The sequence below is a fragment of the Oncorhynchus nerka genome, linkage group LG7 (genome assembly GCF_034236695.1).
Source record: "Oncorhynchus nerka isolate Pitt River linkage group LG7, Oner_Uvic_2.0, whole genome shotgun sequence".
In the NCBI taxonomy this organism is placed as follows: Eukaryota; Metazoa; Chordata; class Actinopteri; order Salmoniformes; family Salmonidae; genus Oncorhynchus; species Oncorhynchus nerka.
In genome coordinates, this window is record NC_088402.1 from 19,052,959 (window position 1) to 19,071,528 (window position 18,570).

The window sequence follows — 18,570 nt, forward strand, 5'->3', positions numbered from 1 at the left end:
GGACTGCCGGGGAAACTTTGGCGACTTGTTCAATTACACAGCAGAGCGGAGCACCATTCATTATTCACAAGAGGAAGTGATGGAATTAGGAGTAGAAATGTGGGAACAGTATTAGATCAGGTTATTAAACAGAGAAGGGTAGGGGGCCTGCAGTGTGTGAAGGAGGGTGTAAGGGGGTAGTGTGTGTGTGCGAGTGTATGTGCGTACACAGGGCCAGTAATAATTTAGACATCAGCTGTTTCAATGAGCGTTTTGAATCTCATTCAGTAGTTGGATTCAATAACCTCAACTGTGATTTTCTTTTGACAAAGAATGAGAACATAGGACATCAATCAAAAGACATTTCATGCTATTTTCTGCTTATAAATTCCATGTTTTTTTACTCCATCAACATCTCATATTGCATGTGATTAGCAGTCTAGATCTGACTCATTGGGTGTTCAAAGGTTATCAGAATTACATTTACATTTACATTTAAGTCATATCCAGAGCGACTTACAAATTGCTGCGTTCACCTTATGACATCCAGTGGAACTGCCACTTTACAATAGTGCATCTAAATCTTTTAAGGGGGGGGGGGTGGCAAGGATTACTTTATCCTATCCTAGGTATTCCTTAAAGAGGTGGGGTTTCAGGTGTCTCCGGAAGGTGGTGATTGACTCCGCTGTCCTGGCGTCGTGAGGGAGTTTGTTCCACCATTGGGGGGCCAGAGCAGCGAACAGTTTTGACTGGGCTGAGCGGGAACTGTACTTCCTCAGTGGTAGGGAGGCGAGCAGGCCAGAGGTGGATGAACGCAGTGCCCTTGTTTGGGTGTAGGGCCTGATCAGAGCCTGGAGGTACTGAGGTGCCGTTCCCCTCACAGCTCCGTAGGCAAGCACCATGGTCTTGTAGCGGATGCGAGCTTCAACTGGAATCATTGAGGTCAGGTTCACGCCGTTCATCACAGCCAGGGTTGGGTAGGTTACTTTCTAAATGTAATCTGTTACAGTTACTAGTTACCTGAGCAGGTGCTTGAGTCAGCCTTGACAGCACAGAACCCTGAGAGAACTTTAGTTGTTATGGAAATAGAACATTCTACTCTGAGGTGGACGTTTGGCTGACACACAGTACAATGGAATCCTGTACTGGTCTCAATGGTGTTGTCTGTTCCAGACAGTCGTTTAGTTATAGGGTGGCGCACAATTGGCCCAGCGTCGTCCGGGTTAGAGGAGGGTTGGCCAGGGCAGGCCCTCATTGTACATAATAATTTGTTCTTAACTGACTTGCCTAGTTAAATAAAGGATAAATAAAAGAAATAGTTACAGCAATCTTCTACTCTCTCAATTCCATAGCACCCAGATTCATCAGTATAACTAGGTGTCCCCAAAATTGAGTTTATTGTGCGACTGCAAACAGAAGTGATATTGCCTGTCTGTCTGTGAAATTAAATGAAGGCTAAGGGAATGATGTTTAAATTTACAACAAATGCTCTCTGTCCTACATCCTCTTTCTTTCTCTCCTCGCTCTCTGCAGACAGAGGGGAGAGGCAACGGACGAGTGATCCAGTCCTATCCATCCATCATTGAGAACCAGGAGGAAGAGGAGGAGGAAGATGAGTTGGCATCTGTATCTCCGGAATTGGTGCGCAACAGCATCCTGTACACTAGAGAGGTGTCTTCTGGGAAGTCTCCATCGGGTAGAGCCGGGATGGAGAGAGAGTTGCACAGCGGCAGAGAAGGAACACACCAGAGCACTAGGAAACTGAGGGAGAAGATCCAGATCCGCCAGACAGCTCTCACCACGCTAGACCCCTCCAACCTCAGCCCTAGGTAACAGCTAATACTATCACGCAATCTACTGACTCGTCAATTATTTTTGTCAGTTGTTTATCAGTCCTCATGTCTAATCTGTCACTCTCTCTCCCTCCCCTTCCCCCTCCCTTCGCTTCTCTCTCTTGCTATTTCACTCTCTCTCTCTCTCTCTCTCTCTCTCTCTCTCTCTTCTCTACCTCTCTCTCTTTCTCTCTGCTCTACCTCTCCCTCTCTCTTTGTCTCCCTCTCTCTCTCATTCCCCAGGGTTGTGGACGGTACGGAGGACACTGAAGGTACAGAGACGTCTCCAGTGTTCTCCTTCTCTTCTAGTCGAGCCTGTCCAGTCAGAGGTCCAGGGAATGCACCTGCCACATTTACAGGTCCCCAAAACCATAACCACAATGACAACCACAACCCCCACCACCACAATCCAAACCACAACAACCATCACTATGACCATAACCAGCACCAGAACCACAACCAGCACCATAACCATCACCACAACCACAGTTACCTGTCCAACATTGTAATCGGTAATGTAACTTTTGGATTACCCAAAATCAGTAATTCCATTAGGAGGCATAGGTTAATAGCTGGCAAAAAATCATCAAATCAGATTTGAACCCTAACCTTAACCACACTGTTAACCCTAATGCCTAACCCAAACCTAAAATTAAGACCAAAAAGATAATTTTTACAATATAGCCAGTTTTGACATTGCAGCTGTGTTGTCCTCCCAATCAAAGGATCAGACAATGAATATAGTACTGAAAGCATAAGCTACAGTACAACTAGCTAGCATTGCAATGCATAAAATGCAGTGAGTTCTTGACTCAAAGAGAGAAAAAGACAATATTTTAAGTTTTGAACAAATCTCTCTCTCTCTCTCTCTCTCTCTCCGCTTCTCTCTCTTGCTATTTCACTCTCTCTCTCTCTCTCTCCCTCTCTCTCTCTCTCTCTCTCCCTCTCTCTCTCTCTCTCTCTCAATTCAATTCAATTCAAGGGCTTTATTGGCATGGAAAACATGTGTTAACATTGCCAAAGCAAGTGAGGTAGATAATATATAAAGTGAATATATAAAGACAAATAAACAATAAAAATTAACAGTAAACATACAGAAGTTTCAAAACAATAAAGACATTACAAATGTCATATTATATATATACAGTGTTTTAACAATGTACAAATGGTTAAAGGACACAAGATAAAATAAATAAGCATAAATAGGCATCTCTCTCTCTCTCTGATGACTCCCCCATCCTTAGTGAGTCTGATCACACCTCTTCAAACTGTCCTGCAGACGAGGATAGTCACCCCCCAGCACTGAACAAACCCGGATCCCACAACTGCACTGCTCCTCCATCATTGAGAGGGATAAATTCACAGAGCTGGAGAGAGTCATGGTGGAGCTGAGAGAGCTAGTCCACACAATCCAGCCAGAACAAGCCCACGAAACAGACCAGCACAACAAACCCCCTCCCCCCATCCACCAAACTACCAGGTGTGAATCATGAAAGCGACTCAGGGGGTATGCTAATTTTCTATAGAGCAGACCTAACCTACTCTTTTAAATTAGTCAAAACAGGAACATTTTACATCTGTCTAGAAATAAATAAGGAAATGATCTCAACAGAGAAAAATGGCCTTGTGTGCTACCTGTATCCCCCCCAATAGAATCCCTATACTTTAACGAGGACAGCTTCTCCATCCTAGAGGGGGCGATCAACCATTTCCAGGCTCAGGGACATGTACTGGTCTGTGGTGATCTAAATGCCAGAACTGGACAAGAACCTAACACCCTCAGCACACAGGGGGACAAACACCTATCTGGAGGTGATAGCATTCCCTCCCCCATATGCCCCCCTAGACACAACTATGACAACATAACCAACAAAAATGGGTCACAACTCCTGCAGCTCTGTCGGACGCTGGGTATGTACATAGTCAATGGTAGGCTTCGAGGGGACTCCTCTGGAAGGTACACCTATAGCTCATCTCTTGGCAGTAGTACTGTAGACTACTTTATCACTGACCTCAACCCAGAGTCTCTTAAAGTGTTCACAGTCAGTCCACTGACTCCCCTATCAGATCACAGCAAAACTCTACTTGAACAAAGCTATATTCAATCATGAGGCATCAAAGCCAAATGAATTGAATACATGCTATAGATGGAAGGAAAGTAGTGTGGAAATATACCAAAAAAACTATTTGGCAACAGAAAATTCAATCCCTTCTAGACAATTTCCTGTACAAAATGTTTCACTGTAATAGTGAAGGTGTAAACTTGGCAGTAGAAAACCTAAACAGTTTCCCTATCAAATAAAAAAATTCAAGCAGACAACCTATGAAAATTAACAATGACAAATGGTTTCATGAGGAATGCAAAAACCAAAGAAAGAAATTGAGAACCTATCCTTCCAAAAACATAGAGACCCAGAAAACCTGAGCCTACACCTTCACAATGGTGAATCACTAAAACAATACAGAAATACACTACGGAAAAAGAAGGAACAGCATATCAGAAATCAGCTCACTGTAATTGAATAATCCATAGAATCTAACCACTTCTGGGAAAATTGGAAAACTCTAAACAAACAACAACATGAAGTGTTATCTATCCAAAATGGAGATGTATGGATAAACCACTTCTTCAATCTATTAGGCTCTATAACAAAGCACAAACAGCAAAAACATGTACAGGATCACATACAAATCTTAGAATCAACTATTAAAGACTAACAGAACCCAGTGGATTCTCCAATTATATTGAATGAATACAGGACCACAAACAAACCCTCCAACCCAAAAAGGCCTGTGGGATTGATGGTATCCTAAATGAAATGATAATATATACAGACCACATCATCCTCAGCTCTGGCATATTCCCCAATATTTGTAACCAAGGGCTGAACACCCCAAACCACAAAAGTGGAGACAAATTTGACCCTAATAACTACCGTGGGATATGCGTCAACAGCAACCTTGGGGAAATCCTCATCATTACCATTAACAGCAGACTCGTACATTTAGTCTGCGACAACAACGTACTGAGCAAATGTAAATGTACTTTTTACAAAATTACTGTACGACAGACCACGTATTCACTCTGCACACCCTAATTGAGAAACAAACAAAACAAAAGCAAAGTTGTCTCATGCTTTGTTGATTTCAAAAAGCTTTCGAGTCAATTTTGCATGAAGGCCTGCTATACAAATTGATGGAAAGTGGTGTTGGGGGAAAAATGTACGACATTATAAACTCCATGGACACAAGCAACAAGTGTGCTGTTAAAATTGGCTAAAAACAAACACATCTCTTTCCACAGGGCCGGGGAGTTTGACAGGGATGCAGCTTAAGCCCCACCCTCTTCAACATATAAATCAACGAACTGGCGAGGAAACTAGAACGGTCTGCAGCACCCAGTCTCACCCTTCTAGAATCTGAAGTCAAATGTCTACTGTTTGCTAATGATCTGGTGCTTCTCTCCCCATCCAACGAGGGCCTACAGCAGCACCTAGATCTTCTGCACAGATTCTATCAGACCTGGGCTCTGACAGTAAATCTCAGTAAGACAAAAATAATGGTTTTCCAAAAAAGGTCCAGTTGCCAGGACCACTAATACAAATTCCACCAAGACACCGTTGCCATAGAGCACACAAAAAATTATACATGCCTCTGCCTAAACATCAGTGCCACAGGTAACTTCCACATAGCTGTGGACGATCTGAGAGACAAGGCAAGAAGGGCCTTCTATGCCATCAAAAATAACATAAAATTCAACATACCAATTAGAATCTGGCAAAAAATACTTGAATCAGTTATAGAACCCATTGCCCTTTATGGTTGTGAGGTCTGGGGTCCGCTCACTAACCAAGAATTCACAAAATGGGACAAACACCAAATTGAGACTGCATGCAAAAAATATCCTCTGTGTACAATGTAAAACACCAAATAATGCACAGAGAGCAGAAATAGGCTGACACGTGTTAATGATCAAAATCCAGAAAGAGCCGTTCAATTCTACAACCACCTAAATGGAAGCAATTCCCAAACCTGGCAACACGATTAGACCCAACCAAAACATTAGGAAACAAAAAGATAATTATTTGACACATTGGAAAGAATTTACAAAAAAACAGAGTAAACTAGAATGCACAGTGGCATAATACCTGACCACTGTGACTGACCCAAAATTAAGGAAATCTTTGATTATATACAGACTCGGTGATCATAACCTTGCTGTTGGGAATGGCTGCAGAAGGCAGAACTGGCTCTCAAGAGAAGACAGGCTATGTGCACACTGCACACAAAATTAAGTGGAAACTGAGCTGCACTTCCTAATCTGCCAAATGTATGGCAATATTAGAGTCACATATTTCCCTCAGATTATACAGACCTACAAAGAATTTGAAAATGAATACAATTTTGATAAAGTCCCATATTTATTAGACGGAGTAGTAGCAGTGCTATGCAAGCTAGAGAGGACGTCACGCCTCACATTCTTGGACCCAGGATGGTAGGAGACGGTGAAATTGAACCGAGTGAACAACAGAGCCTAATGAGCCTGCTTTGAGTTGAGGCGCTTGATGGTGAGGAGATATTCCAGATGTGGTCGGTCCACACTAGGAATAGATGTTCCACCCCTTCTAGCCAGTGTCTCCATTCCTCCGGCGCCATCTTGATCGCAAGAAGTTCCCAATTACCAACGTCATAATTCCTTTTAAAACGATGGGAAACGAAAGTGCAGGGATATATATTTTGGTCCTGGGCAGAACGCTGGGACGGCCCCCACTCCAATGTCTGAGGTGTCGACCTCCACCACGAACTGATTTTAGATTTTAGAGCTTAGTCTGCGTAAATGTTCCTCAGGGGACAATCTAGCCCTGCCCAGTTGCATGGGCGCCGGAGGAGGTGAGTCGACAATGATTTCTGAGGGAACTCGGGTGGATTCTCTCCGGACTGGAGGTGTCGGGGATTTCCGGGGTTCTTCAGGGGATGAGGAAAAACATGGACGGATGCGTGTGCCCGGGGTCAGACCTCCTCTCCCTACTGTGTTCCCGTAGTCACCCATCGATCCTTATGGTCAACGCTATGAGTCAGTCAAGGTCCAAGGGCAGCTCCCATGCTGCGAGCTCATCCTTAATTTCCTCTGATAATCCATGTAGGAAGGTGTTGAACAGAGATTCCGGGTTACAGGCACTCTCGGAGACTACCGTGTAGTCTGCCACACTAGGGGAGTCTTGACGCTGTTGAAGTAGCTTCCGAGCCGCCTCTTTTCTAGACAATGGAGAGTCAAGCACCTTCCTTACTTCCACCTCGAAATCCTCCAACCTAAGGCAATCTATGAATTGTTGCTCCCACACCGCCGTAGCCCAGACGAGTGCCCTCCTGGATTTCATCGTTATAAGATAAGATATCTTTGAACGGTCCAATGGAAATGAAGAGGGCTGCAGCTCAAAAATGAGGGACACTGGGAGAGAAATGCCCGGCAGGTCCCGGGATCCCCAGCGTAGCGCTCCGGAGGATGTAAGCAGAGGTTCTCTGGAAGCCGTGGTAGGATGGGGAAAGTCTGGGAGTTTTCCATTGTGGCTTGCTGCCTAATAGATAGTCCGCGGAATCATTCCAACAATGCACTGATGGCATGGTCATGGTGTTCCGCCAAGGTGTGGAATCTTTTCATAAGGTTATGTAGTAACTCCTCATGTCTTCCAATTGTGGCTCCTTGTGAGGAGACAGTGTTGCAGAGCTGGCCCGAGTCTGCTGGGTCAGTCATGGCCAGTTTGTACTATCAGGACTCAGGATATGACACAGATGTAGACACAGGAGGCGGATAGTACGATTCTCAGAATATTTATTATAACAAATAGCAGGCATAGGGCAGGTCAAGGGTAGGCAGAGGTTCGTAATCCAAAGCAGAGTCAACCAGGGACAGAGCTGCAGGCGGGCTCATGGTCAGGACAGGCAGAATGGTCAACACCCAGGAAGACTAGAAAACAAAGGAGAAACGGGAAAAACGCTGGTAAGACCGGACCTAACAAAACGAACTGACAACAGACAATTTATTACTCCGATTCTGTTGCAAAACATTTCTTAAATGGAAGCAAACGGGACGTAACGGGGAGGGACCTACCTGAATTTTTCAAATAGAAACTTTCGTTTTGCTCTGTTTGCTTCTTTTTAGTTCTTCAATAGTAAATGGTTTCTGTAATGAATACATCCCTGTGACAATGTTGCGTTGGGAGGTAGGTGAAGGAGTCGGGCACAGGTGAGCAGAGATGTCTGAGATGTGTACGTTTAATAGGTAAGTCCACCAAACACAGGTATGGCACAATCCAAAAGTCAAACGCCCTCGACAACAGAGACACCCATTACTCACGCAAGGAGGAACAAACAAAGTTCCTTAATAACACACTCTTATTAAATGCGTGAAACAAAAATTGGGCACAACCTCACTGAGTAAAACAATCCTGCACAAACCTAGGCAGGCAACAGGGTAAATATATACACACAGAAATGAAGGCAAATGAAACCAGGTGTGAAAGAACCAAAGACAAAACAAATAGAAAAGGAAAAAAGGATCGGTGATGGCTAGTAGGCCGGCGACGCCGAGCGCCGCCCGATCAGGGAGAGGAACTACCTTCGGTGGAAGTCGTGACAATCCCTGGTCGCAAAAACAATTACTGGCAGCTTAAACTTCTTCAATTCAACCATTATTGGGTTAAAATAGACAGCATATACATTTGGGAACAGCCATCCTCAATAACCACAATCCGTAAGGCACAAATAAATGAGAGAGCAGCAGTGTGATTCACATCAATGTGCTATGTAGCCTAGATATCAATAATAAGTGATATCAGTATCGCCCGTAGGTTATGTACCACTGCTGTCATCCTTATCTCCAAGCATTTATTCAAGTTGGATCATTTTTGGTTGCCGACAGCAGTCACACAATTGGAAGACCATAGCTTGGACTGTAGCCTACGAATGCCTATTCCTGCTCTTTTCCCACAATCCTTCAAACACATTTGGTGTGACATCAAAGTGGTCTCTGATTTGTGGTCAGACTCAAACTTCAACTCGTGCCTTTTTTCAATGTTGATTTGAATGTCATTGAGAAAACAGAAAGGTGTCAAATAACTTTTGTGCAAACATCCTTTCTGAATTCATGAATAATCCTAGAAGTAATCACCTAGTTTTTCAAAAGTATCTGTAATCCGATTACAATATTTTAGCTGGTAATTTAGCGGATCCCACCACAACCATCACTGCCACAACCATCAACACAATCACCTCCATTATCACAACCATCACCACAACCACAATCACCTCCATTATCACAACCATCACCACAATCACCTCCATTATCACAACCATCACCACAACCACAATCACCTCCATTATCACAACCATCACCACAATCACCTCCATTATCACAACCATCACCACAACCACAATCACCTCCATTATCACAACCATCACCACAATCACCTCCATTATCACAACCATCACCACAACCACAATCACCTCCATTATCACAACCATCACCACAATCACCTCCATTATCACAACCATCACCACAACCACAATCACAACCATCACCACAACCACAATCACAACCATCACCATCACCACCACAACCATAACCACAACCACAATCACCTCCATTATCACAACCATCACCACAATCACCTCCATTATCACAACCATCACCACAACCACAATCACAACCATCACCACAACCACAATCACAACCATCACCATCACCACCACAACCATAACCACAACCACAATCACCTCCATTATCACAACCATCACCACAACCACAATCACAACCATCACCACAACCACAATCACAACCATCACCATCACCACCACAACCATAACCATCACCACAATCACCTCCATTATCACAACCATCACCACAACCACAATCACAACCATCACCACAATCACCTCCATTATCACAACCATCACCACAACCACAATCACAACCATCACCACAACCACAATCACAACCATCACCATCACCACCACAACCATAACCACAACCACAATCACCTCCATTATCACAACCATCACCACAACCACAATCACAACCATCACCACAACCACAATCACAACCATCACCACCACCACAATCACAACCATCACCACCACCACAATCACAACCATCACCATCACCACCACAACCATAACCACAACCACAACCACAACTATCACCTCAACCATCACCACAACCACCACCACCACAACCATCACCACAATCACCTCCATTATCACAACCATCACCACAACCACAATCACAACCCTCACCACCACCACAATCACAACCATCACCATCACCACCACAACCACAACCACAACTATCACCACAACCATCACCTCCACAACCATCACCATAACCACAGCCACCATCACCACAACCATCACCACCACCACAACCATCACCACAACCACTACAGATCATGTTGTGGTCAAGTCATCAGGCTACATTGAACTGATTATCATAAACCGTATTATATGATGATTACATAACTACATAGTCCTTACCTAGAATGTAAACTTTAAAATGACATAACCCTGTTATTATTACCTACTATATACCAAGTATATGAAGATATTGGGACTTGTAAGTAACACAGTAACTGCTTCACCAGTTTAGGTTATTTTGTGACTCTTTCTAAATGGTGTTGCAGATATTCTCCAGATCAGCACAGCAGAGTCAGCAGCTAAAGCTGAGGAGACCTGGGGACAACTACGGCACCTAGACCAGGAGGTACAGTATGCTGTCTGTGCGTACGTGTACACGTGCATGCTTGTGTAAGAGGTAGCATTAGTCAGCTGAGCCACAGGCATATGGCCTTCTCAGGTGGTAGATGGATGGAGGGAGTGAGAGAATGAGGGAGCGAGAGAACGAGGAACAGAAAGACAGGAAGAGGAATCTCTTCAAAATCTTCCAGAGGACACAGATTGGAGCGGAACTGGGACTCGCCAAATGGTGTCACAGGGAACATTCTAGAACGTGTTCAACCTTTTGTGGAACCAGGAACTGACATAATCTGGTTTACCCTCTATGGAGGGCCGCTTACATTGTAACATTTGAGGAAAGACTGAAGTCAACTAACCGTCTAAGGGATATGTGCTATTCCACGGGCTGTAGAACTTAAATACTGCTGTAGAATGTGCTTTTGAGGGAATCATAATTGTGTAATGTTCCATAATAGAACACTAGAATAAAGAAAAGCAGCTTTCCTCCATTCACACAGAGTCTCTATGTTAGCGTATCCCATGGTTTTGATTGGCAGGTGGCTAAATTGACATTAGGCTCTTGGCAGAGTGGGGGTCTCCCCCTGTGGTGCCTCGCTCCATCACCTGGCCTTGGCTGATAGGGGAAGGAGAGGAAAAAGGAGGAAAGATTTGGGGAATTTATAGATTGGTAAGGGAGAAGGATCGAAGAGGATGAGGAGTGGGCAGAACCTCTTTCCCTCACTCCATCGCTCTGTCTCACCACCCCCCATACTTCATTCCCTCCCTCCCTTTTACTGTCTCACCACACCCATACCTCTTTCCCTCCCTCCCTTTTACTGTCTCACCCCCATACCTCTTTCCCTCCCTCCCTTTTACTGTCTCACCACACCCATACCTCTTTCACTCCCTCCCTTTTACTGTCTCACCCCCATATCTCTTTACCTTCCTCCCTTTTACTGTCTCACCCCCCATACCTCTTTCCCTCCCTCTCTCTCGCTGTCTCACCCCCCCATATCTCTCTCTCTCTCTCTCTCTCTCTCTCTCTCTCTCTCTCTCTCTCTCTCTCTCTCTCTCTCTCTCTCTCACTCTCTCTCTCGCTCTCTCCCTCTCTCTCTCTCTCGCTCTCTCTCTCTCTCTCTCTCTCTCTCTCTCTCTCTCTCTCTCTCTCGCGCACCTCTCTCTCTCTCTCTCTCTCTCGCCTCTCTCTCCCTCTCGCCTCTCTCTCTCTCTCTGCCTCTCTCTCTCTCTCTCTCTCTCTCTCTCTCTCTCTCTCTCTCTCTCTCTCTCTCTCAGGGAGGACAGTGTTTGACAGGTTGTCTCTCAGTGTGGTTCCCGGTGGTAACTGTAATCCTTACTTGAGCCAGTCCACGCTGGTCACCACGGGACATGGAAGAGGGGCTGGGGATTAACCCATAACCCTCGTCTCACATTAAATCAATACCATGCACGTTGATCCAAACATGTTGTATCACTTGTTACATTACATAGAGGTACACTAAAACTTCCTAAGAGCAGCCAAAAGTGATTTTACCAGTTATTACCTTATTCCTTATTTAGTTCATGTTATTTCATCTAGCTCATGTGCCACGACTAAATATGTGTAAATGCAATTTTTTTTATCGTTCGCTAGATTGAACTGTGCCTCAAGACTCGATTCTCTGGCCTATTAACTTGATTCTAGGGAAGAATCAAATCAAACCATTTTAGTATGGACATTTGGGTGATAATATGTTTACTACAATATAATATGTATGTATGTATGTATGTATGTATGTATGTATGTATGTATGAATGTATATGTATGCAAATTTGAGAACTGGGCCATAATTATATATTTTGTACAGATGTTGATTTTTGTAGATGCAGAGTGAATGTTACAGAGCATTATTTTCATGTCTAAACAATCGTAAGATTTTTTTTATTAAATCCTAATTGTCCCTTGGTACTACTATACTCCGGCTTAAATTGTAAGAGCAGACTGATAAAACATTCAGCGTATAAACAGTGATACTAAATTATACAATGATATAGAATGATGGCCATCACAAGCACCAGAAAACCTTTAATGAGGATAGAGCTGAGGAGATAAATTGGTCACATTGAGTCAACAATCTGATGAATGTTGAGTAATGAACTAATATTCAGATGCAATGGTCCTCAATCTACCCTCACAAGCTCCTTGCTGAATCTGCAGTGTTACTGCCGTGTTACTGACCTCAATTGTCTACAAATCCAACTGTGGCAATATTACATACCTGCCCAATGACCTGTGAACTCTCAGCTATGACCTTCGAGCGACCCCTAAAGACTTGAGCTCCTGACGTGTGTAGATGACACATTCATTTTGAAGAGCGGAGGCCAAAATGTGACCCCTGGTTCCTGAGACCATAATCAACACCTACCCAGGAGATCTGGAACAATGACAGACTCCTGGGAATTTCAGAACAACCCGTAGTGACACATGGAACCATGGGAAACACCATGATGAATGCTAACACTTAACAGCCTCACACACATACACCACTTACGCTGCTGTCAAACTGTTTACTATTATTATATTATTTATTCTGCTACTAGTCACTTTCTCCTAATCCTCCGCCTACATGTACATCGCTACCTCAAATTACTGCAATATCCCTGCACAGTGTACATGTGGTACTGGCACTGGCCCTGTATATAATGTTTTCCTTATTATACTGTATATTTATTTACATTTTATTAGTAATACTATTTTGATATTGATTACTGCACTGTTGGATAAAGCTTTCAAGTTAAGCATTTCACTGTATTTGTGCATGTGACAATAAAACTTGAATTTGAATCAGGGATGGCCTAAATTCAAAATTTTGGAATTGAGTCCCATTCAACTCTTTAGTTGAAATGCTAATTGATTTGGCCACACCCCACATAATGTAGAATTTGAGTTTGAGTGACAGCCAGTAGAATTTAATTAAGTGCATTTCAAAGACATTCCACTCAGTCATAGAACATGAGAGTTTCATTGAGTCTTGTCAGGTCACACTTCCAGACACCAAATAATATATCACTTTTCTCTGGAAACAATGATCATATACTCTTTTAATCATATTTCTTATAACAGCCAATTATACAGTATTTCCACCAACCATTTCATGTTTGACTTCTTGCATCAGTGTCTGCTTGAAGGTTCAACTAATACATTCTGGGGAATGTAATATTTCCCCCATATTGAACAGAATTTAAGTGATTAATGAAGACCCCACTCTGCCTCACCTCTCTGTCTCTGTCTCTTTCTCCCTCTTTCTCTCTCCCACACTCTCTCGCCCCTCTTTCTCTCTGAGGTGACAGGGCTGAAATTGTGTTGATGGCGTAGCGGATTGGACTGTCCCGCTTCTATTTTTATCAACCCCATCGTTTACACAAAGAATTTGTGAGAACAGAGAGAGAGAACTAGAATGAGGAGAGAGTACTAGATTTGTCTCTTAAATTACACCTGAAAATGAGTTTTTATCGAGTTATAATACTTTGGTGGGTGCTTATATTTGTCCTATTTCAATTGGAAATGCATTTTTGCATATCCTAACTCTCCCCTCGGAGAGTGGGGTCACAGCCAGATTCAGCCATTGTGAAAGGCGATGCTGGAAAAAATGTCGGTTCAGTACCTCGCCTTGCCAGCTTAGGGATTCAAGCTTTCAGTTATTGGCCTAACCCTCTTACCACTAGGCTACATACCACCCATAGAAAAGGTCATCAATCACTCAGAAAAGACCATATGGCTAAGTTAGTTTGTGCCGTCTGGCGCCAGTATGTCATGGTCATCAGTCAGCTATTGATGTTTGCCTCGGCTGAACCTGCGTTGATGTGTTTACTTTCACTATCTGGTCCTGACGTGTCAAGTTCCGTATTGTATGTGCCAAACCTTCACTTGTCTCCTGTTTTATTTCTACGTAGCACGATCCCTGCATGCGTGTTGATCTGTGTTGTGTTAATGGGTTGCCTAGCGTGATGAATACCCATGTATGTGTTGAGTGACAGAGCCAGCTGGCATGCTGGCAGGGTGCCCTTGCTGTGCCATCTCTCTGTAGGACCACTACTGGCTGAATAGGACTAATCACCTCCAAGCCATCATTTTAATGACCAATTAGACCAGCATCATCAAGCTAGGCCAGAATAGCAACCCAAAATGGCAGGCTGAAAATGACCAAATTAATATTGATGACCCGGAATGGTTGATGTAATAATGGCAGTTTCACTAAGGGTGGTAGACCCATAATGGCTGCCTCGGAATTGGCAGATTAAGACTACATCCAGATTGGTGCATTTTAACACTCCCTGTCATGGCTTTCAAAGTGTTGGGCTAGTTCAGAAAGGAAGAGGCGAAGCAAGTGGTTTTACTCCACCCAAAATCTGTCAACAAAAATAAGCCCATGAGGTGAAGAATTGTTGTATAGTGGTCAATGTGAGTGTTGAATTTGGTCAAGAACATGTATTGCTTATTTGCTAAAAGAAGCTTATTTGATCTAATAGAAGTTTAATCAGGATTAGATTGTTACGAATGCAGTGATATAAGTGGACTCACTTGGCATTTTGGCAAATCTGAATTTTCATAGAGATAGAGGACTCATTTTATTTCACCTTTATTGAGCCAGGTAGGCAAGTTGAGAACAAGTTCTCATTTACAATTGCGACCTGGCCAAGATAAAGCAAAGCAGTTCGACACATACAACAACCCAGAGTTACACATGGAGTAAAACAAACATACAGTCAATAATACAGTAGAAAAATAAGTCTATATACAACATGAGCAAGTGAGGTGAGATAAGGGAGGTAAAGGCAAAAAAAGGCCATGGTGGCGAAGTAGATACAATATAGCAAGTAAAACACTGGAATGGTTGATTTGCAGTGGAAGAATGTACAAAATAGAGAGAAATAACAGGGTGCAAAGAAGCAAAATAAAGAAATAAATGCAGTAGGGGAAGAGGTAGTTGTTTGGGCTTTATTATAGATGGGCTATGTACAGGTGCAGTAATCTGGGAGCTGCTCTGACAGCTGGTGCTTAAAGCTAGTGAGGGAGATAAGTGTTTCCAGTTTCAGAGATTTTTGTAGTTCGTTCCAGTCATTGGCAACAGAGAACTGGAAGGAGAGGTGGCCAAAGGAAGAATTGGTTTTGGGGGTGACCAGAGAGATATACCTGCTGGAGTGCGTGCTACAGGTGGGTGCTGCTATGGTGACCAGCTGAGATAAGGGTGCGACTTTACCTAGCAGGGTCTTGTAGATGACCTGGAGCCAGTGGGTTTGGCGACGAGTATTAAGCGAGGGCCAGCCAACGAGAGTGTACAGGTCGCAGTGGTGGGTAGTATATGGGGCTTTGGTGACAAAACGGATGGCACTGTGATAGACTGCATCCAATTTATTGAGTAGGGTATTGGAGACTATTTTGTAAATGACATCGCCGAAGTCGAGGATTGGTAGGATGGTCAGTTTTACAAGGGTATGTTTGGCAGCATGAGAGAAGGGTGCTTTGTTGCGAAATAGGAAGCCAATTTGAGATTTAACTTCGGATTGGAGATGTTTGATGTGAGTCTGGAAGGAGAGTTTACAGTCTAACCAGACACCTAGGTATTTGTAGTTGTCCACATATTCTAAGTCAGATGCGTCCAGAGTAGTGATGTTGGACAGGCGGGCAGGTGCAGGCAGCGATCAGTTGAAAAGCATGCATTTAGTTTTACTTGTATTTAAGAGCAATTGGAGGCCACGGAAGGAGAGTTGTATGGCATTGAAGCTTGCTTGGAGGGTTGTTAACACAGTGTCCAAAGAAGGGCCAGAAGTATACAGAATGGTGTCGTCTGCGTAGAGGTGGATCAGAGACTCACCAGCAGCAAGAGCAACATCATTGTGGCACCCCCAAAGAGACTGCCAGAAGCCCGGACAACAGACCTTCCGATTTGACACACTGAACTCTATCAGAGAAGTTGTTGGTGAACCAGGCGAGGCAATCATTTGAGAAACCAAGGCTGTCGAGTCTGCCGATGAGGATGTTGTCATTGACAGAGTCGAAAGCCTTGGCCAGGTCAAAGAATACGGCTGCACAGTATTGTTTCTTATCGATGGCGGTTAAGATATCGTTTAGGACCTTGAGCGTGGATGAGGTGCACCCATGACCAGCTCTGAAACCAGATTGCATAGCGGAGAAGGTATGGTGGGATTCGAAATGGTCGGTAATCTGTTTGTTGACTTGGCGTTCGAAGACCTTAGAAAGGCAGGGTAGGATAGATATAGGTCTGTAGCAGTATGGGTCAAGAGTGACCCCCCCTTTGAAGAGCGGGATGACCGCAGCTGATTTCCAATCTTTGGGAATCTCAGACGACACGAAAGAGAGGTTGAACAGGCTAGTAATAGGGGTGGCAACAATTTCAGCAGATCATTTTAGAAAGAAAGGGTCCAGATTGTCTAGCCCGGCTGATCCATCATCATGGATAGAATCCGTTTTAGCATGGACATTGCCATTGAGTGCTTCCATCATTTTAAAGTAGTCAACTGGGTGGTGATTCATATGAGTTGGAAGCAATCAGCCAATGAAGAAGAAGAAAATTGACTACTTAAAATGGGAGATAGCCTCAATGACGCTGCTCATGCTGTCACAGACACTATAATGGCAGAGATACAAAGATGATTTCTCTATCTATCTCTATGGCGTGTTGTTCACACACATATCTGCCCTCTCATTGGCTAGACTTGTCCCACCTGATATTGTCTTCTGTCTTTGAGGACATGTTTTTCCATTGTTAGAGCTGTCACTTGACTATCTTGTCAACACAATAGAACATCTTTTGTCTAGTTTAAGGATTGGCTGGAGGGATTCTCCACCAGTGTTAAATCCATTAGAAGGAATGTGTTCAGCGGTAGAGCTAAAATGTCTGACCCAAAATGCATAATTTGATATTGCTGAGCCCAAATGAATATGGCTGACTGAAATATGTTTTTGTGTTTGTTCCCAGGTGAGTTCTCTGGGGAAGGAGGTGGCAGAGCTGGGCCAAGTAATGAGGAGTATGGCTCACCTGATGGAGTCCCTCATCTCCGGACCCAAACCCCTCTATCCTGCACACTTTGTACCTGGACACCCCACGTGCCTGTCCCACCCTGCGCCCACATCCCACGCCACCCCCCCACAGTCCTATCCTCCCCCCTCTCAGACTGGACCTCTCTGGGAAGACACCCCCCTCACCACCCCCTCTCCTTGCACCTCTCCACTTGTTGGCCATGTCCAGCGGCATCCTGGGATGTTCCACGTGGATCCCGCCCTGACCGCTTTTCCACACAGACCACAGAACCTCCACCTGGTCTACCCTCTGTGCCCTGGCCCGGCCTCCTCCCCCCTTTCACGCCCCTACCCCCCCTCCTTCTCCCTCACGGACGCCTCAACAGAGCTACTGCTCCCCTCGCCCCTCACCTCTCCTGGGACGCCCCACTGTGGAGGGGGAGGGGGCGCTGGGTCCTTCAGGTTGCGGGCACGGAGTCTGGAGACCCCACAGCCACCGCGTGATAGGAGAGGAGGGGCCCCTCAGAGCTCCGGGAGCCTGCCCCGCCCTGGAGGGAGCTACCAGCACATGGATTTGTAGCGGACAGAACTGGACTAAAGTGGACTCTCACTTAGATACTGGACTAAAGAGATACTGGACTAAAGGAGTGGATGGGACTAACAACCAGGTCCCCATATCATCAGACTACACTCTTACAGGGACACACAGATCTCTGATAATACTGATAACATTTAATTTTCTATCTCTGTTTCCAAGGCACATTTTTATTTTCAAATTGCATGACTAAAGTAGAGGGGCAGTAGGTAGCCTATAGGTAGCTACATTGTATAGACGTTCCAGTAGTGTTCTGGAGGGGTATAGAAGCACGAATGTAGCTGTGACGTTGTGTTATTCTCTGGAGAAGACCCTGGGGGTCTGAAGGAGAGGAGAAGAGCAGTACTGCACAATGACAGAGGAGGAGGAGGAGGGGACTGGGTCGCACCAGGGATGGATGGAATAGTAGAGATGCCTGA

General features: G+C 44.4%; 1 protein-coding gene across 1 annotated transcript in view; it reads left to right on the forward strand.

Moving 5' to 3' along the window:
• The window catches only part of LOC115131247 (potassium voltage-gated channel subfamily H member 8-like), a 147,963-nt gene extending 129,827 nt beyond the window's left edge, over nucleotides 1-18,136 (forward strand). The window contains exons 13-16 of the mRNA XM_065020286.1: nucleotides 1,513-1,808; nucleotides 2,055-2,170; nucleotides 10,487-10,566; nucleotides 17,516-18,136. Of these exons, the coding sequence (XP_064876358.1) occupies nucleotides 1,513-1,808; nucleotides 2,055-2,170; nucleotides 10,487-10,566; nucleotides 17,516-18,136 (1,113 nt within the window). The remainder of the gene's footprint in view (nucleotides 1-1,512; nucleotides 1,809-2,054; nucleotides 2,171-10,486; nucleotides 10,567-17,515) is intronic.
• The last annotated feature ends 434 nt before the right edge of the window (nucleotides 18,137-18,570 follow it).